We start from the raw sequence: 26,212 nt of genomic DNA, 5'->3' as shown, positions 1-26,212 counted from the left end.
TTACTACACACATTAAAAACTACAATGCCTCATTTCACTTATCACTGGAACCTGAAGCCAAGTGTTCTTTTTCTCTGTGTCAAAGGTTTTACTTGTTTGCAGATTCAGGAGTTTTATATCATCTCCTAATACAAATTCCCCATTCTTGGCTAGCATGTCTAAGAATGCCATTTTCAAAGACCAAATAAAATGTTTAACCTATTTGAGGCTTTCTGGGCTAGATGCTGAAGTTTCAAATCCACGTGCTGAAGATTCTGTCTGATCATTTCTAATTCATGATTATAGCCACTTTCTCCTCCATTCATTTCAATCAATTTTGGATAGCTTGATTCTTTTGTCTCTCCTTCTATTTTCTGTTGAAGAACCCAATTTCTAGTTCGATCATTAATTATGCTCCAAGTGGTTGGCTGGCAATTTAGAAAAAGACAGCAATAATAAAAAAATGAGTATTATTTAATATTCTCTATTAAAGAATAATTATTTTCCAAAGTCCTATAAACTTCAGTTGAAATATTTAAATAATTTAATGCAGTATCAAAATTTTATGATCAAAGTTTTAAAGTTAAAAAAAACTTTAAAATATTTAAAAAGAAAAAGCCAATTTACCTCATTAAGATTCTGATAAAGAATGCGTCTACTTTCTCGTTTTTCTTCTCGTTCTAGTTCTTGCTTTTGGAATTCCTGCATGATTCCTTGAAGTCGTTTTCCTTCAAGGTCTAACTTATAAACTTGCTGTCTTTTCTCTTCCAGCTGGCGCTGGAGATCTTCTACTTTGGATTGTAGCTCATGCATTTTTTTCTGTCCCTCAGTGTTGGCATCTTGTTCTGTCTGCAATGTCTTCCTATGAACCTGTCTATCCTTTTCCATTTGCTGTCTTGTTTGCAAGGAATCCAGTTTATATTTTTCAGTCTCATTTAATAATTCTACGATGTGATTTTGTTTTTCTTCTAGCTGTTTCTGTAATTCTTTAAGTAAGTCCTCTGTGGGCAAAGATGGTCGAGGCTGCCCACCATCCCCATTGCTTTGCAGCTGTGCATGTAACTCCCGTTCCCTGTCTAGGGCACTACTCATTTCCCGAACTCGAACTTTCTCAGACTCTAGAAGTACTTGAAGCTCTAAGTTTCGACCTTGCTCTTCTGATAATTGGGCATCATATAGCATTCTCTGTGATTCTATTTTCTGCTGTGATTCACTAAGGAGTTGTTTCTGTTGTTCTAAAAGAAGATTTAACTGAATATTTCTCTTTTTCTGATCCTCAAGTGAAAATTTCAGATCCTTTAAGAGAAAATAAAATTGAAATTGTGTTAATATTCTTAAAAATACTTTATAAGTATACAACCATGCCTTTATTAATACCAAATTGGAAGTGTGTGATCCAGTTAACTTACATTTTCAGGGGTTAGACTATAATTCTATTTTTATTTTTGTCAGTCATGGGGCTTGAACTGTGGGCCTGGGCACTGTCACTCAGCTCTTCAGCTCAAGGCTAGTGCTCTACCACTTGAGCCATAGCACCACTTCTGGTTTTCTGGTAGTTTATTGGAGATAAAGAGTTTCATAGCCTTTCCTGCTAAGGCTGGCTTTCAACCGTGAACTTTAGATTTCAGCTTCCTGAGTAGCTAAGATTACAGGTGTAATCCATTGGTGCCCAGCTACACTGTAATTCTTTAGATAGTTAACTGATTTTTCATCAATGAATATTAACAAAAATAGGTAAAATAAATAACATCTTTCTCTTAAAATGTTAACCTTCTCTGGCTAAATATGAAGCAGGGGACTTTTCTGCTAGTAACAATTTTTAAAAGTAAGTATTCTTATATTCTCACAGTATTAATAATCACTCTCTTTTTTAGGCTGAAGTGATATGATCTACTTTACTGATGAAAACTATACATTTCTCAGGCAACACAATATTTTAGTTCTCATTTAATTCTAACTCCCAATTAAAGTATGATTTTAAGTGTAGAAAATACAATTGGACCATTCAAGTATGTGAGCCTCTATCCATATTTGAAAAAACCTAAATTTGAGTCCTATATTTACTCATTTTTTCATTAAAACTTTTCCATTTTTATCAAAATTGGGAGTTACTATGTATTTCTTTACATCCTCAAAATACCCAGTTCTTTTATAAATCAAATACTTATGAGTACAAAGGGATCTAAGTTAGTGTAGACACTTTTCTGCCACATGGATGTGAAATAAGGGTTCCCTATTGAGTTTTTTATGTAATATCATATCAAATCTTTACTATTAGTAAAGTAAGTATGAGAAAATAACATTATCCATCAGTAATATGATGGAGATACCAAACAACTACAATATCCTGCAGGGTGGCTTCCTTTTTGTTCAAAGAAAAAAATTTTGGTTCATTCACGAAACTATTAAAAACAACACATAAAACCTGTGTGCTAGTGGTTCATGCCTGTAATCCTAGCTATTGAGTAGTCTAGAGATCTGAGTACCATGGTTTGAAGCCAGCCCATGCAGGGAAGGAGAATTTTATCTCCAACTAACCATCAAATGTCAGAGGTAGAGCTGTGGCTAAAGTGGTAGAATACCAAAACTAGAGAGAAAAAGCTAAGGGACAATTCCCAGGTGCTGAGTTTAATCCTCATTACCAACACACATAAACACACACACTCTCTCTCTCTCTCTCTCTTACAAAAAGTTGAAAATACATGTGTTCCTAATATAAAGTGATAGGAGTTCCTGAAAAACCTGTGTTTGGCAGTATTACCAACTAAAAATAATAGGTCTTATAAGGAAGGCAGAGTTAGGGACAGAGTACTTAAACTATATGAGAATTTTTAATAATAAAAAGACTAGTAGTATAGCAGTAACATGTACTCATGTGGAGTTTACCACAGTGGAAATTAAACAGGGATACCACAGTGGAAATTAAATAAACAGGAAAGAGGGGAAAAAAGGAGAAGGAAGAAAGGAAGGAAAGAGGGAAGGAAAGAGAGGGAGGGATGGATGGGAGGTGGGGCAAAAATGCTAGCAACACTTATTTATTACCACAGTTAGAAAATACTGGACAAGGTACCAGAAAAAGATTCCTGTTCACCTTCACTAGGAGAAAACAGGAACCCATACTACTTCTGCACTAAAGAATGCCATGACATTCTTACTTATTAAATGGTGTGTGTATTAACTCACATCTCCAAAACATATTTCAGGGTCGAATCTATATGCACTCTTGGATGTAGCAAAATAAAAAAAATTATGGTCATTTACATTAAGTCAGAACAGGTTAGATAAACATTTCAGTACTAGTCAATGCACAGTGAAAACTTAATACAGCTTGGGTGGGGGAATAGGAAGGGGTAAGTGGGAGATAATGAGGGAAGGGGTAACAATTAAAAATAAATGCACTTATTGTCTTAGTTATGCAACGTAACCGCCCCCCCCCCCCCCCCGCTTATCATTTACACAGGGGAAATTCTGAAGATCAAATACACCAGAGACACATAAAGCCAAAGATGATAATACCTCAAGCTCTTCTTTATCACGCTCTTCACTATGCCCCAACTTGGCTTTCTCTTTTTCTAAAGCCCACTGGAGCTCTCTTGATTTCTTTTGCTCAATTGCCACAGTATCATTAAGCAAGTGTACTTCATCTGTTTTATCTTTAACTTCCAGCCTAAATCAAGAGAAAAATGAGTTTTGATCTAAGTACATATTTATAGAGAGAAATTAGGTACCAATGAAAAGCTGAAGCATGTTTGTTTGTTTGTTTTTTGGTCAGTCATGGGCTTGAATTCTGGGCTTGGGCGCTGTCCCTGTGCTCTTTAGCATAGGGTGAGCACTCTACCACTTGAGCCACAGCACCACTTTCTGGTTTTCTAGTGGTTTATTGGAGATAAGAGTGTCACGGACTTTCATGCCTGGGCTGGCTTTGAACTGTGATCTTCAAATCTAAGCTTCCTGAGTAGCTAGGATTATAGGCATGAGCCTCTGGTGGATGGCTGAAGCATGTTTTAGGCTATTAAGCTAAAGCATGTTAGATTATAGCATAAAGAATGTTATAAACTTTGTAAAGATGGATTCTTGATTGCAGTTAATTTCAAATTAATTATTTTCAGTAATTCTTATAATGCTATTGTAAACAATTAAACCATTTACTGCTACTAAGTAATATTTTCCCTTGTCTTTTTTTTTTAAATTTTATTTTATTTTATTTGAGAACATACTGTACAGAGGGGCTACAATTACATGGGCAGGATGATGCATACATTTCTTACCAAGCATTGCAGCCTCCTCCCTTGTCTTTTTACTGACTATTTTTACTAAGGAAATCGTCTCATGGATTTGTGCATATGAAATAAATGTTCAAAATAAAAACAACTGCACTTGAAATGTGTCATTGGCAAGAACAATATCTCAGTATTTTTAACAACAAACATCTCTTTTTTTACAGCATTATCTCTTCAAACACTTAAGTCTATTTTAGCTAATTAAACCATGAATTATTTCTAAAGAAATCATGAAGGTTACTTCAAATTAGTTGGTGGTAAAATACAGGCCAAAACAACATCTACAATTCTTTAGTAGAACTGAAATCATGGTAAACAATATGACAAAATAATTGAGTTTATAATTCAGAAAAATCTGAGGTTTCCCTGTCTACATCAGTTTTTCTTGTAAATAGCAAGGTTTAATGCTACTTAAACATCATGTATGTTGTTTTATTTCTGTATTATTTGCACAATATTTAGACAAAGCTATTCCAATTCCTAATCCATGTTTATTTTGTAATTACAAAATCTGGCGCACCTAAATGCTTCTAATTCCTTTAGGTGTTTATGCTGTGCCTTGAGTGTTGTTTCCAGCTCCAATTTTGTTTGTGCAAGTTCACTTTTTAGTTCTGCAACCACCACTTTTTCTGAACTTAGCTGTTCCTGCAGTTCAGTTGCTCTGTCCTTCGCAGTACTGAGCTCCACTTGCATCTCCAGCATTTGAGACTGCTTCTGCTGCATGTTATATTCCAGGAACTCTGAAGGGAATATGTTTAACAGTTAAAATACAATCTAGAAATTAATGTTTGCCTTATATTATTAATAACTGATGTGTAACAGGATACTAGTGCAAAGCAACTGTGAAAAGAGTATTGTCCCTCAAGTTGGTGATTTACACAAATAAACTGCTTGTTTTGCTCATTGTGCTTGTGCTATTTGAGAACTATAAATGTGTAAGTTTAAAAGTTTGACAGACGGAAGTGGCGCTGTAGCTCAAGTGGTAGAGCGCTTGCCTTGAGCTGAAGAGCTGAGGGACAGCGCCCAGGCCCAGAGTTCAAGCCCCACGGCCGACAAAAATAAATAAATAAATAAATAAATAAATAAAAATAAAAACAAAACAAAAACAAAATATTGGGCTGGGAAGGTGGCTCAGTGGTAGAGCGCTTGCCTTGCATGCCTGAGGCCCTGGGTTCGATTCCTCAGCACCACATAAGCAAAAAGAAAAAAGCCGGAAGTGGTGCTGTGGCTCAAGTGGTAGAGCGCTAGCCTTGAGCTGAAGAGCTGAGGGACAGCGCCCAGGCCCAGAGTTCAGGCCCCACGACCGGATAAAAAAAAAAAACAAAAAAAACAAAAAAACAAAAAAAAAATAAAAGTTTGACAGAATATATTCATGGTGCAAAATTTAAAATGCAGGGGCTGGGAAGGTGGCTCAGTGGTAGAGCGCTTGCCTTGCATGCTCAAGGCCCTGGGTTCGATTCCTCAGCACCACATAAGCAAAAAAAAGAAAAAAGCAGGAAGTGGCGCTGTGGCTCAAGTGGTAGAGCGCTAGCCTTGAGCTGAAGAGCTGAGGGACAGCGCCCAGGCCCAGAGTTCAGGCCCCACGACCGGACCCAAAAAAAAAAAATTTAAAATGCAAAATTTTACATGTACACAATATGCTCTAAGGAGGGATTTCTGTACTTATTTGCTCATTTAGAATGCTAAACATTTACACTTAAAAGTGCCATACACAGTACTTGAAGTATCCCATAGAGCTGTGACTACAACGATAAACAGTTCTGGCTTCTTTAGTTCAGTTCTCTTTGCAGATGGTCCCTAGGAACTTTATCTCACAAGGTAGAGTCTAATCCCCAGTTTGGATCCTGGTTTTTCAAAACCAGTCAAACTCTTGCTACATGTTTATCATTATGAAAATATATCCCGGAATTTAAATCTTCAAATATGTGAGGTGATAAAAGGTTCCAAATATGCACTGAGTTTGTTTATGAACAATATATACTTACATACATTGGCACAACACTGAAAAGCTCTGTGGACATGGTCACCTGGACGTTAGTCATTATTTTAGGCTTTATATAATTCTATGTGGGATTTCTGCTCTCTTGTTTGGCTTCCTATTCTATCACCAACATACAACAGTACTCTAATAAGAAAACAATTTCTTAACCTAGAAATTCTATCAAAATCATCAATTCACATTACAGTGAATTACAAGGAGATTGGAACTAATGATAATCATGTTCAATGCTAATTTAAGATTTTAAACCTGTTTTATAGGAGTAAAGCTAAAGATTTACACATATATAAATATTAATCTATATGATACAAGTCAGGATTTCAATGAACTTCTATTTAAGTTAGATAAAATATTCATAGTTATCTTCAAAACAATTTTTAAATAAACTTGTACCTAAAGGGGTGTTTATTTCATATCTGCTTATTCAAAAGCAATTTAAACTTGATTCAGCTTTAAAATGAATATGTGAGTCTAGAATGTGACTTCAAAATTGGAAAAAATGTGTTTCTACCATTGTATAAAACAAAACTATTACAGCTACATGTAGGCAACTGTCCTCACTAGATACCATGAACATTTAATCTCTAATGATTTTCACTTATAGCTCAATTTAAATAGATGCCTATAGCTCAAGTGGTAGAGTGCTAGCCTTGAGCGAGCTAAGGGACAGCGCTCAGGCCCAGAGTTCAAGCCCCACGACCAAAAAAAAAAAAAAAAAAAAAAAATAGATGACTATACTGAAAAGTAGGGAAAAGACTTGTTAGTATATCATATCACAAAAGTAAAAATCCAACTAACTCATAATAATGAAAAAGGACTTATTTCAGTAATTAAAAGATATCTGAAATCAGAAGTGTGATCCAAGTGGTAGAGTACTTGTAAAAGTCCTGAGTTCAATGCCCAATACCATAAACAAACAAGCACAAGGCCCTCCCCACCCCCCCAAAAAAATCCTACAATATTTAATAGCCACAGAACAACCAGCAGTTTGGAAACAAAGGTTCTAATGATACTGCTGGCAAAGACATGGGCAAATAGAATTCACACACTGCTAATGAGTGTATTGATGTGACTGCTTGTTATAACTGTTCGCAAAATCTAATAAATTTAAACCTATGAATCCTTGGACACAGAAATTCCACTCTTACATGTATACGTGTAATAGAAACATAGCAAACAATTTTAATATCAGCATTGCAATAACTGACAAGTATATCAACTGTTCAACTACATATAAATTTATATATAAATCATGCACTATCAACACAAAGGAATTCAATAGAATAACAAAGTGAACTACTGATAAATGAAGTAACTTGGAAGATTGTTATAGTAAGACATAAAATTTGTACAGATTGATAAAGTTCAAAATTAGGCAAACTTCAAACATGTAGATTTAGGAATACATAAAATGGTATATTTATATTGGCATACAAATATATACATTGGTTGCATGTGTGTGTGTATACAAGCCTCATTCTGGCTCAGTTTTCATGTTCATGGCTGGCACTCTGCCACAAGCTATGCCTCTAGTCCATCATTTTGCTGGTTAAATGGAGATTGGAGTCTCACAGACTTTTGTGCATTGGCTGGCTTTGAACTGCAACCTCCAGGTCTCAATATCTTGAAGAGTCACTGGCACCTAGCTGAAATAATGGTTACTTATAAGTTACTACCGAGTAGCATATGAGGGGCCTTTTAGGATTTGGGGAATGTTCTTCTACACATTGATGCTGACACTACATATATATATATATATATATATATATATATATATATATATATATATATATATATATATGTAATTTTTGTTGTTGTTAGTTGTGGGGCTTAAACTCAGGGCATGGGCACTGTCCGTGAGCTGTTCTGCTCACAGCTAGTACAGTTCCACTTCCAGTTTTTGAGTGGTTAATTAGAGACAAGAGTCTCATAGACTTTCCTGCTTGGGCTGGCTTTGAACTCTGATCCTCAGATCTCAGCCTCCTGAGAGTATAGGATTACAGGTGTGAATCACCAGTGCCCAGCTAACATAATACTCATTTAATAAACTTGTTATAATGTGTATTTAAATTTTATACTTTTCTGTATGTATAATAGTTCCTAATTTTGAAATCATGTTTTCAATGAACTTCTATTTAAGTTAGATAAGATATTAATAGTTATCTTCAAAGCAATTTTTAATTAAACCTGTGCTTAAAGGGGTATGCTTATCTCATATCTGCTTTTTCAAAAGTAATTTAAACTTGATTCAGCTTTAAAATGAATGTGTAAGCCTAGAATGTGATGTCAAAATTGGAAAAAATGTGTTTCTACCATTATATAAAACAAAACTGAGATGATAGGAATACAGGTGTAAGTCACCAGCACTCAGATAACTTAATATTCATTTAATAAGCTTGTCATAATGTGTATTTGAATTTTGTACTTTTTGAAATATGTATGGTTGCTCCCAATTTTGTAAACAAACTATTTAAAAATTGTGGATTTTCTTTTTTTTGGATAGTTGTTCACAAAAAGAGTAGGAAAGACTTTTCTTATCATACAGCTTTAAGACAAACACATAACTGGAAATAAAAGGTTTCTATAATGTACTGTTTACTGTTTGCAGTTCTTTTTTCTTTCTCTTTTGTTTTTGTTTTATTGTTCTGTTTTGTTTGCTGTACCTTTTGTCATGTATATAAGTTTATCTGGCCCACAGAAGGAAAAGGGAATCAAAGAACAGCTGAGCAGAAGATGAACTAATACAACAATGATACTCACTAGACACTAAGTTGGAAATGAACTTTACAACTTGGGGGGAGGTGGAGCAGGGAGGGGAAAATGGGAGAAAATGAGGGAGGGGGTAACAGTGTCCAAAAAGAAATGTAGTCATTATCTTACTTATGTAACTATAACTCCCTGCATCATCTTTACAATAAATAAGAAAAAAATTAAAACAAACATGAAGAACAATCTTAACCTGAATGTAAGCCTACACATTTTAAGTTCAATACAGCTGCCAACCCTACAGTAATAATGATAAATTATCTACTCAGCATAAAGAAAATGAGAAGAAAATGCGAAGAAATGTTTTAACTGACTAATAATGGCATTAAGCTGAAAATACCATTTAACATACCTTGGCTTGGTTTATCACTCTCTTGGTCTCTTTTCAGGATCATCCTACCATTAATTTGAGCATGTAGTGCTTGAATTTCAGATAACAAACTCCTTCTATCTGCTTTTTGTAGATATTCAATAGCTGCTTGATATTCAATGCCCTGTAACAAAGGAAAATGGAAAATGAAAAAAAATAATGAAGAGAGTTGTAAAGAAATAACAAGAATAAAATTAGCAACCATAAACTCTGAAGAGTGAATGGAATGGCCTTTGGAAGACATGTCAGTAATTTTTTTTTTGTCCCACAATGTGTGCAGATATGGTTTAGACAGATGCTCCTTCATCTTTGTATACTGCTGTGTACTTCCTAAAAGCAAGAAAATTCTATTAACTGCAATAATAACTACCAAAAAAATTAACAAAATACCTCCTAAAATCAAAGGACATAGAGCAAAATGCCTAATCAGTATTCTTCAATTAATAAGTCACAAAAACTTAATATCACTATCTTTTTGCTTTAGCATTTAGTAAAATCTGAGTAAGGTTTTTGTATTTTTTTTTTTCATCTTCATTCTTCTTCTTCTTCTTTTTTTTTTTTTGGGGTCCAGTCGTGGGGTCTGAATTCTGGGCCTGGGCGCTGTCCCTCAGCTCTTTAGCTCAAGGCTAGCGCTCTACCACTTGAGCCACAATGCCACTTTCTGGCTTTTTTCTTTTTGCTTATGTGGTGCTGAGGAATCGAACCCAGGGCCTCATGCATGCAAGGCAAGCGCTCTACCACTGAGCCACCTTCCCAGCCCTCATCTTCATTATTCTTATAGTTGTATAGTGTTGTGATTTGTTCTCAAGAGTGGATTCTGGTTATACATTTAACGGAAGTATCACAAAAGTGATGTGCATCTTCAGATAAGAATAAATGTGAAAACATGCATGCATGTTTTCATTGCTAGTAATACTAACTGATTGTTTGGGTCTTGTGGTTGTTTGCAATGTCTCTCCACTATGAAGTTATTGCTTTTCTCTTTGTAATTACAGAAGTCCTTCTAGACGTTTACTTTGGTATTGTCCAAACATTCTTTTACTATTAAATAGTTGTACAAAGAGACTAGAATTCCTTAAGTTAGGTTATGAGTACTTCTAGGTACTCAAGAATGTTTCTTGGTCAGTGTCATCCCTTCTATCGTTCTCCCTGATATTCCCCCTACAGTCATTATATTCAGTGTACAAAATGAACTACAAAACTATGCAAATGTTATTTGAACAACTTTCTCCTACTAATTTTTAGCATCCATTGCTAATTATTGTTTGAATAGATCAGGTTTAATGAAGGTGATTTGCTAATTCTATCAACCCTTCTACATTAATAAAGGTCATTCCACTGTCATACTTTTTACATATCCATTCCTATCAATATGAACTCACTGTTCTACTCAGTTTTACAATCTACCAATATCATTTAGTTTGATGCTTGTATTTCCAAATTTAGCCTTAACAAGATACTCCAAATTCATCTATTTAGTACCTTCCTTGCTGCACCCCTGGAATCCCAAGTTGTCCACAGAACCTTATTATTTTAACAGAGAATGTATTTAAAATTTAGACCCATGCACTAAGAATTGTGAGTAAACTTAACTATGGTGTAGACTCTATCACCAGACACAGGTCGTTTTAGGTTTTCTGTTTGTTACTGAATCTGTTTATTTCACCCATGCTTCAAAATGCAAAGGAAATTATTCACAATATTCTATTTTTTAATATCTTAAGCTAATGTTTTAACATTGTAATGTGTCATTTTTCTTAAAACAGTTCTCCAGAAATTGTTTTTATCATTTTCAAAGAACTTCCACATTCATTATTCATAGATTCCAATTTTGTAGCTCACCACTCACCGTCAACAAAGCTAAGGATTATAGACTTGAGACCTCTGAAATTACAAGCTGAAACAAATTTTATTGTCTAAAGTTGTTTGTGTTAGATATTTTGTTATAGACACACAAAGTCTAATACAACTGCACAGAAAGCAAGATCGTGTTCTAACATAAAAATGTAATAGAGGGTTACAGAAACTTGTGTATTTCCACTAGGAGCAATGGCTGCTGGCAAGTTCACAAAACATAATTAATGGGAAAAATGAGAAATGATTATCTTATCTCTTCTTCTTTGGTTTTAGTCTGTTATTTTTTTAAATAAATTTCCCAAGTTTGATAAACAGCTCATTCATTTTCTTTCTTACTGTCTACCATAAGATATGTAAGATAATTTTTTTTCTTGTATCATTAGTAGTCCTTGTTCAAATTATGCTTAATACTTGAATGACTCAGTAATTCATTTTCTTACTTTTTAAAAATATTTTTTAAAATAAAGTTTTGTTTTGATACCTGTTCTTGTAGTCTGTGTTCCAAACAGTTTAATAATCCACCTACATCTCTAGTACCTAAAGCAGTCAGTTCAGTTTGAAATGTGGCTAGTAAACAACTGCGTTCCTTTAAGAAAATATGTTGAAGGGCAAGTAGAAGTTCACCCCGCCAATCTGAGAGGCTCTCTGGAGACTGAGAACTATCATAAACCTAGCAGAATACAAAATATAAAAGTTAGTTCTCAAATAAGCATAGTTAAAAAACATTCTAAAAATATTAATCTACTGACTAAAATAAAATTTTAAAGCCTGAGAATATATGTATTTCTAGTTTGAAAACATAAATAGTAACACTAACGGAACACATACAAAGTGAATTATTATTATTAAAATAAAACTAAGACTTCAAATTAGGATTAGCGAGAAGAGACAAAGAAGGGCATTACATACTAATAAAAGGTTCTCTCCTACAGGAGGATATAACAATTTTAAGTATCTACATATCAAATGCTGGAGCACTCAACTTTATCAAATACTAATTAATGTAAAAACACAAATAAATCCAAACACACTGATTGCTGGTGACTTTAACACATCACTGTCACCTCTGGATAGATCATCCCAGCAAAAAAACTCAATAGAGAAACTTCAGAAATAATTACATCCATCAACTAGACTTAACAGACATGTACAGAATATTTCACCCAGCAGCATGAGAATATAGATTCTTCTCAGCAGCACATGAAACACTTTCCAAAATAGATCATACTTGAGGCCACAAAGAAAGTTGTACAAGCTGGATGCTGGTGGCTCATGCCTATAATACTAGTTACTAAGGATGCTGAGATCTGAGGAGCATGGCTCAAAGCCAGCCCGGGCAGGAAAGTCCATGAGACTCTTATCTCCAATTAACCACCAAAAAACCAGAAGCTGCACTGTGGATCAAGTGGTAGAGCGTAAGCCTTGAGCTGAAGATCTGAGGGACAGAGCCCAGGCCCAAAGTTAAAGCCCCACGGCCGACCAAAAAAAAAAAAAGTCTGTACAAATTCAGAAATATTGAAACTATTCCCTATATATAGACCAAAAGAATAAAATTAAAGGTCAACACTAAAACCCATCATAGAAAATTCTGTAACTCATGAAGACTGAACAACACATTGTTGAATAACAAGTGTGGTCACTGAAGAGATCAGAACAGAAATTGAAATGTTTATGGAATTGAACAAAAACAAGCATAAAAATAGCTGCCCCTGAGTTTTTCTGCTCAAGATTAGCACTCTCTACCACTTTGAGCCACAGCAACTCTTCTGGTTTTCTGTTGGTTAATTGGAGATAAGAGTTTCATGGACTTTTCTGCGTGGGATGGCTTTGAACCATGATTCTCAGGCCTCAATCTCTTGAGTAGCTAGGATTACAGGCATGTGCCATCAGTGGCCAATAAACAATTTAATGATGCACTTTAAACTCCTTGAAAAAGAGGAACAAGTTGAATTCCAAACCAGTAGACAGAAACAAAGAATCAAAATTAAATCAGAAATAAATGAATGAGAAACCAAAAAACCAAAAGAAGAATCAACAAAACAAATAATTGGTTCTTTGAAAAGATTAACAGACCCTTAGCAAATCTGACCAAAAAAGAAGAGAACACCCCCCCAAATAAAATTTGGGAGAAAATGGGAACATCATGACAGAAACAAGAAAGATCCAGAACATTATAAGGAATATTTTGCAAACCTTTCTGCTAACAAATTGGAGAACCTGAAGAAATACCAAGAATTCCTAGCAAATGCTGATATGCCCAAACTGAACCAAGAAGACATAAACCAACTAAATAAACCCACAGCAAATAATGAAATAGAAATGGCAATAAAAGACCCGCCATACAGGAAAAGCCCAGGACCAGATTCACAGCTGAATTCTATAAGGCCTTCAAAGGAGAACTCACCCCAACACTCCTCAAACTATTCTATGAAATTGAAAGCAAAAGATCACTACCAATTCATTCTATGAAACAGTATAACACACTCATCCCAAAACCAGACAGGGACCCATCAAGGAAAGAGAACTACAGAACCATCTCTTTGATGAACATCGATGTAAAACTTCTCAATAAAATTCTGGCCAACCAAATTCAACCACTAACCAAAAAAATTAAAATGTTATTTATTCCAGGGATGCAAATCTGGTTCAATATATGCAAGTCAATTAATGTAATTTAACAGATCAATGGGAGCAAGGACAAGAACCACAATCATCTCAATAGATGCAGAAGCAGCATTTGAGAAGATCCAACACCCCTTTATGATGAAAGCTCTAAAGAAGATAGCAATCCATGGAGCTTTCTTCAATATAATGAAGGCTGTACCTGACAAACCTACAGCCATCATTATACTTAATGGTGAAAAGTTAAAACCATTTCCTCTAAAATCAGGAACAAGATAAGGATGTCTGCTCTCTTCATTTCAATAGAGTACTGGAATTCCTAGCTAGAGCAATGAGGCAAAAGACAAACATAAAGGGGATCCAAATAGGGAAAGAAGAAGTAAAACTGACATGATCCTGTATTTACAGAACCCCTTAGACTCCTCTTCCAAGTTACTTGAGCTGATCTGAAACTTTGGCAAAACAGCAGGGTATACAATTAACTCACAAAAAGCAGTAGCTTTTCTCTATGCCAACAATGAGAAGAACAAGACTGAAATTAAGAAAGCAACTCCATTTGTAATATCCTCAAAAAAAAAAAAAAGAAAAGAAAAGAAAAAAACAGCAACTTACAAATTAAATTAACCAAAGATGTGAAGAAAATTAAAGTAGATTTAGGGAAATAGGAGAATCTCCCATGCTCCTGGATTGGGAGGATTAACATCAGGAAAATGACAATACTGCTCAAAGCTATGTATAAATTCAATGCAAAATCCATCAAAATCCCAATAACATTCTTCAGTAATCTATGAAGAAGCAATCCAAAACTCAATATGGAATAGTGGAAGACTCCAAATATTGAAAACAATCCTTAGCAGGAAGAACAGTGCTGAAAAAAATATCAACACCAAGCTTCAAACTCTATTACAAAGTCGTAGTAATAAAAACAACTTGGTACTGGCAAAAGAACAAGCTTGAGGATCAATGAAATAGAAGACCACAGAAGTGAACCCACAGACCTATAGCCACATAATCTTTGATAGGGGAGCCAAATACAGGATAGAAAAAAGACAGCCTCTTCAACATATGTGCTGGCAAAATTGGCTATACAACGTGCAGAAAACTGGTTAGATCTTCATATATCACTCTGCAGCAGAATCAATTCCAAATGGATCAAAGACCTCAATGTAAGACGAGATACCCTGAAAATATTACAGGAAGTGATAGGGGAAACACTAGGGCTCCTTGGAAGAGATAAAAACTTCCTAAGTAAAGATCCAGAATCACAACAAATCAAACAAAGACTAGATAAATGGGATTGTATCAAACTGAAGAGTTTTTACAAAGGACATAGCTAGCAAGAAAAATACAAAGCCCACAGAATAGGAGATGTCAAGGGTTTCAATCTAAAATATACAAAGAGCTAAAAAAATTAAAACTTCAAAAGCAAATCTTCAAGAAACAACAACCCCATTTAAAATTGGGCTAAAAACTTAAGAGACTTCTCAGAAGAAGAAATAAGAATGGCCAATAGACAGATGGAGAGGTGCTCAATATCTCTGGCTATAAAAGAAATACAAATCAAAACAACTTTAAGATTCTACCTCACCCCAGTTAGAATAACGATTATCAAAAAAACTAACAATAACAGATTCTGGTGGGATGTGGTCAACAGGGAATGCTAGTATACTGTTGGTGGGAATGAAAACTTGTTCAACTACTCTGGAATGCAGTATGTAGGTTACCCAAAAACTAAACATAGAGCTTCTCGATGCCCCAGCAATTCTACTCCTGGCATTTATCCAAATGACCACAAACCAGGCCCCAGTAAAGCTACCAGCACAACCATGCTCACTGCAGCACTCTTTACCATAGCTAAGATATGGAATCAACCCAGATGCCTGTCAGTGGACAAATAGATCAAGAAAATGTGGCATATATACACAATGGAATTCTATGCTTCCATCAGAACGAATGACACTGCCCTATTATACTAAAGAAAGAGAGACCCAAAGAAACTTAGGCTACATATTTTCACTCATTTGTAATAATTAGAATGTGTCTATAAATCTACAAGTAAACCCAAAGGATAGTAAAAGACAAATAATTACACTTGGACATGATTAATTAAACAGCACTCTAAACATTCACAGTGAGATCAAAGGAGGATATTATTAGGAGAGGATCACAGAGCTCAATAGCTATGTGCAGATGGTCATATAAAATGATGCTTATCAAAATGAATTCTGAGAAACAAGAGATTTTTTTTACTGTACTGATTGCAGTTTGATATTTCTTTCTTTAAAAAAATTTTGGTTTATTTCCTTTTGTCCTTTTTTAAAAAAAATTTTTTGTACCCTTTATCTTCTACATAAGTTTATCTGATTTGAGGAGGGGAAAGGGAAGCACAGAAATGGTAGGACAAAGGATGAACCAATTCAGCAGTGTTAGTCACTAGATCCTATGTTGGAAATGAAATATACACCTTGGGGTTATGTAACTGTGACCTCTCTGTATATCACTTTTACAAGAAAAAATTTAAAAACCTATTTAGAAGCATAATCCTGTTTGAATACCTCAGCTTCTCTTTGCACTTGCATTTTGGTAATTAAATCCTTAAGAGATGAGATGGTGTTGAGGTAAGTTCTTCTCTCTTCTAGCCAAGATTCTGGTACTTGCTGAACAGAATGGTCTTCTCCATCACCATAAGGTGACTCCGTTAGAGAAAGCACCTGCATGCCCTCATTATGGACAGCTCTTAGTAATCCCTAAAAATCAAAATCCAGAAGCAAAATTTTGACTTCTTCATAGTTAGACATACAAGGTAAATATATTTTAAGCAAAGTAGTTTTATCAAGCTAGACTGATTAATAAAAACCACAGGAAACTCCATTCCAATTTTACTGAACACTTGTTTCTTATGGAGTAATAAGACAATCCCAACAGTCCCTCCATGACTTTTCATAACTCTCATCATCAAATTTCTTCTTTTTATTTAGTTAACATACTCTTCCTAGATTTAATGATTAGACCCAAATAAAGTAACTTCTATTCCTTAAGATGACTTTAGTAATTTTGGCAAGCAAAATCGAGAATAAAGTTATTTAAAAAAGATCTTGAATCTCATTGCTGGTAGCTCATGCCTATAATCCTAGTCAAGAGGCTGAGATTTGAGGATTGTGGTTTGAAGAAGCCAGTTCATGACTTTTATCTTTAATAAATGACTCAGAATGAGCTAACAGTGGCATGTGGCTCAAGTGGTAGAGAAAAAAGGATCCTCATACAAAACATCACTGATCATATTTCACTTTATTATTTGTGAAATAAGAGAATAAAATGCACAGGACCCAAAAACTCTGTGTGGCTATTCAATTCTCTCTTAAGGGAGAATTCTACCATGTAACTTCAAATAAATACAGTACTGGCTAAATTTCCTAAGGGATCTTTATCTTTTAGTACCTTTATTTTCTTTGGAAATGAATCTGTTGAACTTTCACCTTCTTCTCCTTGGCCTTCTGATGTTGCATCAAACCCTTGACTCTGTGTAAGATAAATTCCCTGACCCCAGTCTGATCCAGAATCTAAAAATGAGAAAAACAACTAAATGTAGTTAATAGCCCCCCTCAATCACCCGTCAACTATAACAATGTAAACATTATAAACACTGTAAACACTATAAATATTACAGAAATTTACATATCTTACCACTGGAACATATTTCTCTAGTTTGGTAAGCTTTAGAATACATTAATTCAGGAACTGAAGATACCTATTTAGAGAAAACAACAAAAATTAAATATTTTCTTACTTAGTAAGACCCTATGAATTGCTCTGCTGTATTCTGAGAGTTAAATCAATCTAATATTTCAATTTGTATTATTAATAAAACTATCTATAGTTTATGTCTATATAACTATTTCCTCATGGATATCACTCTGAGGAGAGACAATTATGAATTAAAGAATCAAAAGGTTCTAATACCATAGAAACTTTCTTTTCTTTTCTTCTCTTTTCTTTTTTTTTGGGTCGGTTGTGGGGCTTGGGCGCTGTCCCTGCACTCTTCAGTTCAAGGCGAGCACTCACAGCACCTCTTCTGGTTTTCTAGTGGTTTATTGGAGATAAGAGTCTCACAGACTTTCCTGCCCGGACTAGCTTCGAACTGGGATCCTTAGATCTCAGCCTCCTGAGTAGCTAGGATTACAGGCATGAGCCACCGGTGCCCGGCTAGAAACTTTATTTTCTAATTCCATACAAGGGGAAGATTTAAAATTACAATGTATCATGAAAGACATTTCTTTTATGTTTAAATTTTTTTCTTGAAAACAGAGAAATGTCATGGAAATATCAAAGGAAATATCATGGAGTGTTGGAAAAAACTATTTTATTAAAACCAAATACCTCTTTGGATCTCAGACACTGTATCACAGCTTTCAAGGTGCCACATTCCTCTGTCAATAACTGAACAGCAACATAATGCTCCCTCTTCAAAGTTTCTGTTTCTGAAATATGTCTGGATTCCATATCCAAAATTTCAGCAGCATGTAGTTCTTGCATCTGCTCAATTTTCTCAGTAAACTGATTGATTATTTCTGTAACTTCTTCTGATGAACATTCGTTTTGTAAATCAATTTGAATTCCTGCATTTCTAACAAGAATTTGTGGAGTCTGATTGCTGCTGCTGACCTTGAGATTTCCCTCTGTCTGGGATGCAGAACATTTACCCATTATAGTGGGAAGTGGCTCTAATATGCAGATCTTTCTGTTTTCTTGTACCTTGGACTCATCTTTTTCTAAGCAGGATAATTTCTCTTCTGCCTGTGTGAGTTCATCCCTCACTTGGCTTAAATCTTTCTGAAGAGATGCTATATTAATTTCTTTTACCTAAAAACATAAGGAATAGAATTCAGTTAAAAATTTCACACAATGTGGAAGTTTGGGTAGGAAAGTGAGAAAGTACAATTCATATTTATTGTTCATTTGCCTCAGAATAAAAAAATTCTTAGAAGCCTTCACAGTTATGTATCAGTATAGTAGTCATGGATTGCTATAGAAAGTGAAATATTTTTATTTTTGTTTTGGTTCTCATTAGACTTATGTTTCTCCTCAATAATTATCTTTCTTCTCTATGTCTGATTAGGCTGAGATGAAGAGACAAAGATTCCTAGGAAAACCAACCACAGAAAGGGCGATAAACTTGTAACAAAAGAATTTATCATGAGGTCTACAAGACTATTTTCTAGCACTCAAGTTATGGATTTGGGTTTAATTTTACAGAATATACTGAAAAGAATTACAGCTGTAAAAAAACGACAAAAATAAAAAAGAATTACAGCTGTGTTACTTATCTTACCAAAAGCTCTTCTTGAAGTTTTTCTGCCTTTTCTTTATAATGGACAAGGTCTTGGATAGCCACTGACTGGGCTCTATGAGCCTCAAGTTCACCAAAAAATCTACTTTCTCCACTGGTATGAATTAGCTCAGTAGTTGTCTGAATTACAATAGAAAATAAGAGAAACAGTTAAAAACTATAGTCAACTTTAAGGTTCTTAGGCTTTCTAATAAAGCCTTTTCAGGAATGACAGGCTACAGATGGAAGAGGTCCTCTCTCAACAAATAAGGAAATGTTTTGGAACCACTTTTGATTCTTTTTTTTTTTTGGGGGGGGGGTCCGGTCATGGGGCCTGAACTCTGGGCCTGGGCGCTGTCCCTCAGCTCTTCAGCTCAAGGCTAGTGCTCTACCACTTGAGCCACAGCACCACTTCCGGCTTTTTTCTTTTTGCTTATGTGGTGCTGAGGAATTAAACCCAGGGCCTTGAGCATGCAAGGCAAACGCTCTACCACTGAGCCACCTTCCAAGCCCCACTTTAGATTCTTAAAGAGAGTAAAAAAAAGGTTTTCTGTGAATAAAGGTAAATCATGTATATATGGAAAATATATACAATTAAGATATTTTTGTTATCATTCTAAAGAGTTTCTATATTCCCTTCCCTTTCCTTAAAGTATAGCAGATATAACTGTGATACTTCTTATAGGAAGTCATATTAATATTTCACATTAATTACTTATAATGAGGTAGGGGACAATATAGTAAGTGTGGAATTATTATTTAAGTATAAATTATAAAATCCTGATACACCAATTAATTTCCTGGTATTCAGATAAGGTTATACTTTTACTAGTCCTAATTGTAAATTTAAAGTGACAATCTAATGAAAAAAGTTTTTGTCGTATCTGTTATACACTAAGAGATAACTACAATTTTAGATCTTTATTTAAGTAGACATACAGAGGTCAAACAATATTTTCATAAGGGCAAAATCTATGATCAAGTATAATATTTTTAGAATATACTTACCTGTCACACATTAATTTGGGAGAATTAGAAGAAATGAAGACATGATACATGTACTAGAAAGAGGTTTTGGAGGAAAAATCTTTACTTAAGTTCTAGAGGACATTGCTTATCTTGTTTTTGTGTGTGTGTGCCAGTACCTAAGGTTGAACTCAGGGCATAGGCACTGGTCCCTTAGCTTTTTTGCTCAAGGCTGGTGCTTTACCAGCTGGACCACAGCTTCATTTCTGACTACTGTAATTAATTGACTACTCTGATTGATTGATTTATCTATTATTTCAGTGATAACAATGATCTTAGAATGTTAAATTTAGACTGCTGTACATAAAGATTTTAGAACGTTAAATTTAGACTGTTTGCTGTGTATGGAACTGGAACCTAATTTAACCTAACAGCTTTGTAAACAAACAAAATTGAGTTTAGGAGTATAATAAACAACAAATCTCAGCCAATCACAGACAACCAGCTGATCAGATCATACCCAACAAAAGTCTTTCTATAACCAATTAAACTATTTCCATACATTATTGAGAATAAGTACAGAAAAAGTATTGTAGACAGTAAAGTACTTACAACACATTAAGTAAAGTATTATAATTGAGTATAAATACTGCCAACTGGGGCTGGGAAGGTAGCTCAGTGGTAGAGTGCTTGCCTTGCATGCATGAGGCCCTGGGTTCAATTCCTCAGCACCATATAAGCAGAAAAAGAAAAAAGCCAGAAGTGGCACTGTAGCTCAAGTGGTAGAGTGCTAGCCTTGAGCTGAAGAGCTGAGGGACAGCTCCCAGGTCCAGAGTTCAGGCCCCATGACCAATCAAAGGGTGGGGAAATACTGCCGACTGCTGTAAATGTTCTAAACTTCTTCTGGGTCTGAAAGCAGCACAATTCGTAAAACACACTTTAGATAAATTCTATTAAATTTAGTTTGATTCAAGTTTTTTTTTAAACAGTAAAATATTTTCATAAAATCTTACTACATATAAAAATTGCCAGATATAAACAGAACATTTTTTAATCTAGTAAATAATCAACCTAATGAACAAAAGAAAAGTTTTCTAGGGAATTTGGTTAATGACAAATGTCATATAAAACTAACCTTGAGAACTTCAAAACCTTTTTGAGGGTTTCCTTTGTCTTCTTTCCCTTCCTGCCTTTTCTTACTGTCTTCCAATATCTTCTGTAGTTCTAGCAGTTTCTTTTCTTTATCCAAAGCATTTTTCTCTGCAATTTCTACTTGTTCTTTTTCTGAGATCAAGCTAGTGTGCATTTCAAATACCTGGCTTTCTAACTCTGATATTCTCAAGGTTAATGCAGAAACATCATATTCCATCTTGTTTTCTGTTAGTTGACTTAAATTCTGCATATTTATCCTCTCAGACTCTGATGAAACTGTTTCTTTTTCTTGATAGGATTTCACATATTCCTGAATTGCCTCAAGTTGGATTTGACTAACAAGAGCAGCAGCTACTTTTTCCTCAAGTATTTTCTGTAGGTTTATAATCTTTGTTTGAAGTGCTTTGGTTTCAGATTGGTCATGCTCTTGCATGTCTTTTATTTGTTTATAACATTGGGTAAGTTCTAAGTCCTTTGTACTAACAGAGCTCTCAAGTTGTAGCACCTTTGTTTCTAAATTTCTCCTGGAAACCTTGGTGCTTTCTAGGGGTTTAAGAGCATTCTCAGTAAGGACTCTTTCCAGTTCAGGTTTGTCATTACTAAGATCATCCATAGCAATGTTAACACGTTTCTCAGGTTCACTTTGGATCTTCTCCTTATTTTTTTCATGTTCTCTCTTTAAATTGCATAATTCTTGTGTTAGCTGGTTCATTTTAAAATTGGTTTCCTTAAGAACATTTTTTGTGAAGGCCATTTCTTCATTAGTGATTTCTACTTGCTGTTCTAAAGCCAATTTTTCAGCTATAAGCTTATCCAACTGATGTTTTAAACTATCAGATTCTTCTGGAAAAGAATTAGTATCCACAGATGGCTTCTGTGAAATATTTGTCAATTCCTGTTGAAGTGTTCCAATCACTTCATTAAGTTGCTCTATTTCTTCTTCTTTGTTTTTCTTCACACATTCTTGATCACTTACCAAACATTCTATTTGTGTTTCTAGATCCCTTATTACTTCATTTTTTTCTTCAATGACCTATTAGTTAATGAAAAAAGGAAACATAATAAATATGTGTTCAATATTTTGGAAGCTCTATTAAGATCAAGATTTTAAAAGAGATGATTATATATAAACTCAATGCACTACTGAGACAAATTTCAATATACAGCACCATCTCCTCTATCATGTAAAACAAGGACCTTATTTAGAATGTTATTCTGGAAGATCTGGTTTATACTTTTAGTAGTTTATTTCCTATGAAGAAATAGTTAATAACATTATATTCTTTTGAAAAGGAGAAAGTAGTGAAATATCTACAACAAATGGCACTCATAGGTAATTACCATATCCAATTTATTTTATAGGAAAAAACTGAACATATTTAGTTAGAATGATATGATGAAATGAGACAAGAGTTTTCTTGAAATCTTTTTGTTTGTTTTTGTCAGTTGTGGGGTTTGAACTCTTGGCCTGGGCGTTGTCCCTCAGCTCTTCAGCTCAAGGCAAGTGCTCTACCACTTGAGCCACAGCACCACTTCCTGTTTTTCTGGTAGTTTATTGGAGATAAGAGTCTCACGGACTTTCCTGTCTGGGCTGGCTTTGTACTGCAATCCTCAGATCTCAGCCTTCTGAGATCTAGGATTATTGGCATGAGCCAATATAATCTTTATTATAATCTTTAAAAGATGTTTTTTAATATTAGAAGGGTCACTACCTTATGTATGTAACTGTAACCTCTCTGTACATCACCTTCATAAAAAAAAAAAAAAATTAGGAGGGAACAAAAGTACCCACAGCTTGTTAATAAGCCAATAGGTCATAAGTTAAAAAGTAAAAGAGAATTAAGATTTGTTTTTTAAGTTCAGCAAGGACATGAAAATTGTTAGCACTTTGTCTTAAAATTCTATATTATAATAGCTGGATAAAAACCAATTTTAAATGAATATACCTTGTTATCTGTTTTAAATTTAAGTTGTTGTTGAAGTTTTGTAATCTGATCATTCAATTGGTCAATTTCTACCTCTTTTTCTTGTATTATTTGAGCAAATTTCCCAAATAGTATATGTTGATCCTGGGTAGAAATAGTATCAGATTCATTTATGGCAAATCCCAGTTTCTCCATTTCAGTCTAGGGACAAAAATAACTGTCACAGTTGAACATACTTCATTTCATTTTCAGAATATTCTTTCAATTAAGTTTATGAAATATAACAATACTCATATGTAAAAATGAAGAAAAGTCATAGATAATGAATTTCAGTAATTCTTATAATATTTTAATAAAGAATTAACGTATTTTCATTTATGATTAATTCTAAATGTTTAGGCTGAGCAGAAAGTAGGTTCCCTGCAAATCCATTTGCCTACAACTATTCCTCTGTTAAGTATTATTCAGTAGCTGGACACAGCAAATACTAACATTATAAAGTATGAAAACCAAACTATTTATTTCAAAAGTTTTTCTAAAGCCATTACCTTAAATAATTTGTTTTCTTGTTCAAGTTCTTGTAGGCGAGTGGTAGATTCCTTTTTCTGTATTTCTAATTGCATATGAAGTTGTTGCACTTCTTCATTCTTATTTTCTAGCTCTTCTCTGAACTGTTCTAACTGTTCTTCCAAGTTTGTGATCTTCAATATAGCAATTGTCAAAAGGAAAAGAACTTTATACAATGGATTTTGGTTAAGACAGAAGAGTACTGTATTTTTTTTTTTAAACAAAGTATGCATGCTTAAAACAAGTAAATCATTGGAATAAAAGAGAGTGGTTTCCTAAGCCAGGTACACATGTTTGATTCCTAGACATGTTCAACCTACACCTTCTTAAACTATCCTGTCTAAAGCAGACAGGAATCCTTAAGCAAAAAGAATACAAGGTACTCTTTCCTATGTAAAGTATATTCTGATGAAGCCTAAGAGGGCATAAAAGGAAAGAGAGGTCTGTATTTTATGTTAAATCTAGTTGTATATTTCAAAAAACTCAAAGACTCCATAATATTCAGTTATTTTACCACTAAAACTATTTCAACTACTGAATTAAACAACTAGGAGGCCTATCTTCCTTATGGTTTGAATGGCAGAAAGCAGAGGCTGACAACACCAAGGGATGCTAGGTCTAAATTACAGAAACCTCTAAGTAAGGAAATATAATTTTAGAGAGATAATTAGTTCCCTGGCAGAACCAAAGAAATTTAATTTCTGAAGTCAGATTATCAGTAATAATAGTAAAGCACTATTCTTCTATTGTCTCCCCCAGTTCCCGGTACTAGGGTTTGAACTCAGGACTTTGTGCATGTTAGGAGGTGCTGTACTGCCAAGCCATGCTTCCAGCCTTTTTGTCACTTCCTGTCTGGGTACACACTTGGACCTCAATATTTTACGTTTCCTACTTTAGCTGGGGTATGTGTACCATGCCCAGTGTCTTCTACTGACACGGACTCCCCGACTTTTCTGTTGGGGCTGGCATGGAAACCTCCCTTCTCTCAATCTTAACCCTTCTGCTAGCTGGGATGACAGGCATATGCCACTATTTTACCTGTCTAAAGCCACCATATGTGATGGTAATAGCGAAACTGAAACAAAGGACAAATATTAAGAGCTAATTATTATTATATTTTAAAAGACTGTGTTTGATTGAGGACCTAACAGTCATTTAGGTAACTGCTTTTCAACTACTTAATAAATGTTCAATGAAAGCATTTCTAAATGTGTATTTACCTGATGATCAAATCTGCTGTACCAAAAGTAACCTAAGACACAGAAGCAGTATTCAGAAACAGTGGCTCAGTGTACCCTATAAATCAGTGCCTGAGAAGTTGCTTGGACACAAGCCGCTTACACACTGACAATTTATTTAAGTAGACTCATATCTTAGGCCTGGCAAGGCAAGGCCTTAAAAACAGGACTAATATTTCTTAAACAAAAATAGTATCAGTATTAATAACAGCCATCTCATATAGATAATTTACTGCTACTCACTATATAAAATGTTTACTTGTATTAAAAAAATCTTGTGTAAGAACCTCATGAGGTCTATGATTATCTTCATTTTAGAAATGAGGAAGGGAGTCATAAAGATGACTAACCTGTCCTGAGGTCACTTGGCTAGTATGTGGTGAAGCTATCTTTTGAACCTTCAGAGTTAACCTTTGTAACCTTCTATTTAACTTCTGGAGACTTATATTTAATTTTTTTTTTGTAACACTGGGCATTAAACTCGGTAGGCATTTAAATATATTTAGTGGTTATGTATATGTAATTAACAGACTATTTGATAAAAACTAATGATTATACCTTCTTGAAAGTTGTTTTGCATAATAGTATTTATACCTCTTTCCTATTGTTACAAATACTTTTGAAGATACAGGTGCATTACAAGTAAATAGTAATTTGTTCAAAATCTCTTCCTTACCTCACGTGACATACACATTCTTTTTTGATATATCACTTTACAAATTCCTAGCTTTGTGCTACTCAAAGTGAGATCTAGCATCATGTGAGAGCATGTTGTTAGAGCAGAATCTCATGCTACACTCAAGATTTGTTTTTTACAAGAACTGCAGGTGATTTTCTTTCTTCTTATTCAACTACTCTAGTTTCATGCTTAGGTTGTCATTTTTTAAAATGACATACTTATAATTAGATATACTAAGGGGTTTCATTATGTAATACTTCTGTAAATGCAAATAATAACTCAGGCTATCTCACTATTGAACAATTTCCCAAGCCACAAAATCATTATAAAGGTTTAAATTTGTTTTACTCATGTTTATCTATTAACTGATATCTCAACTATTAGGATTACATAAATTTGTGTGGTTTTGTGGGTTCTTTTTAAACTTTTTTTATTAACACACAAATATCTCATTATGAGTAGATTCCTCGAAGTCTGTTGGTTACT

General features: G+C 34.4%; 1 protein-coding gene across 11 annotated transcripts in view; it reads right to left on the bottom strand.

Annotated features, from left to right (window-relative positions):
* The window catches only part of Akap9 (A-kinase anchoring protein 9), a 130,390-nt gene that overhangs the window by 11,488 nt on the left and 92,690 nt on the right, over positions 1-26,212 (bottom strand). For 9 of the 11 annotated variants that reach the window (XM_069996454.1, XM_069996457.1, XM_069996456.1 and 6 more), the window contains 14 exons: positions 23,791-23,943; positions 23,264-23,443; positions 21,301-22,350; positions 19,203-19,340; positions 18,251-18,733; positions 17,558-17,621; positions 17,312-17,433; positions 16,429-16,620; positions 11,733-11,921; positions 9,377-9,518; positions 4,780-4,999; positions 3,496-3,646; positions 607-1,275; positions 199-407 (listed from right to left, as the gene is read on the bottom strand). In XM_069996454.1, coding sequence (XP_069852555.1) covers positions 199-407; positions 607-1,275; positions 3,496-3,646; positions 4,780-4,999; positions 9,377-9,518; positions 11,733-11,921; positions 16,429-16,620; positions 17,312-17,433; positions 17,558-17,621; positions 18,251-18,733; positions 19,203-19,340; positions 21,301-22,350; positions 23,264-23,443; positions 23,791-23,943 — 3,962 coding nt within the window. The remainder of the gene's footprint in view (positions 1-198; positions 408-606; positions 1,276-3,495; positions 3,647-4,779; positions 5,000-9,376; positions 9,519-11,732; positions 11,922-16,428; positions 16,621-17,311; positions 17,434-17,557; positions 17,622-18,250; positions 18,734-19,202; positions 19,341-21,300; positions 22,351-23,263; positions 23,444-23,790; positions 23,944-26,212) is intronic. The other 2 variants (XM_069996459.1, XM_069996460.1) reach the window with 2 other exon arrangements.

Source organism: Dipodomys merriami, unplaced genomic scaffold (genome assembly GCF_024711535.1).
Source record: "Dipodomys merriami isolate MVZ:Mamm:240054 unplaced genomic scaffold, mDipMer1.0.p SCAF_5, whole genome shotgun sequence".
Taxonomy (NCBI): Eukaryota; Metazoa; Chordata; class Mammalia; order Rodentia; family Heteromyidae; genus Dipodomys; species Dipodomys merriami.
This window is presented reverse-complemented; position numbering and strand designations above follow the sequence as displayed.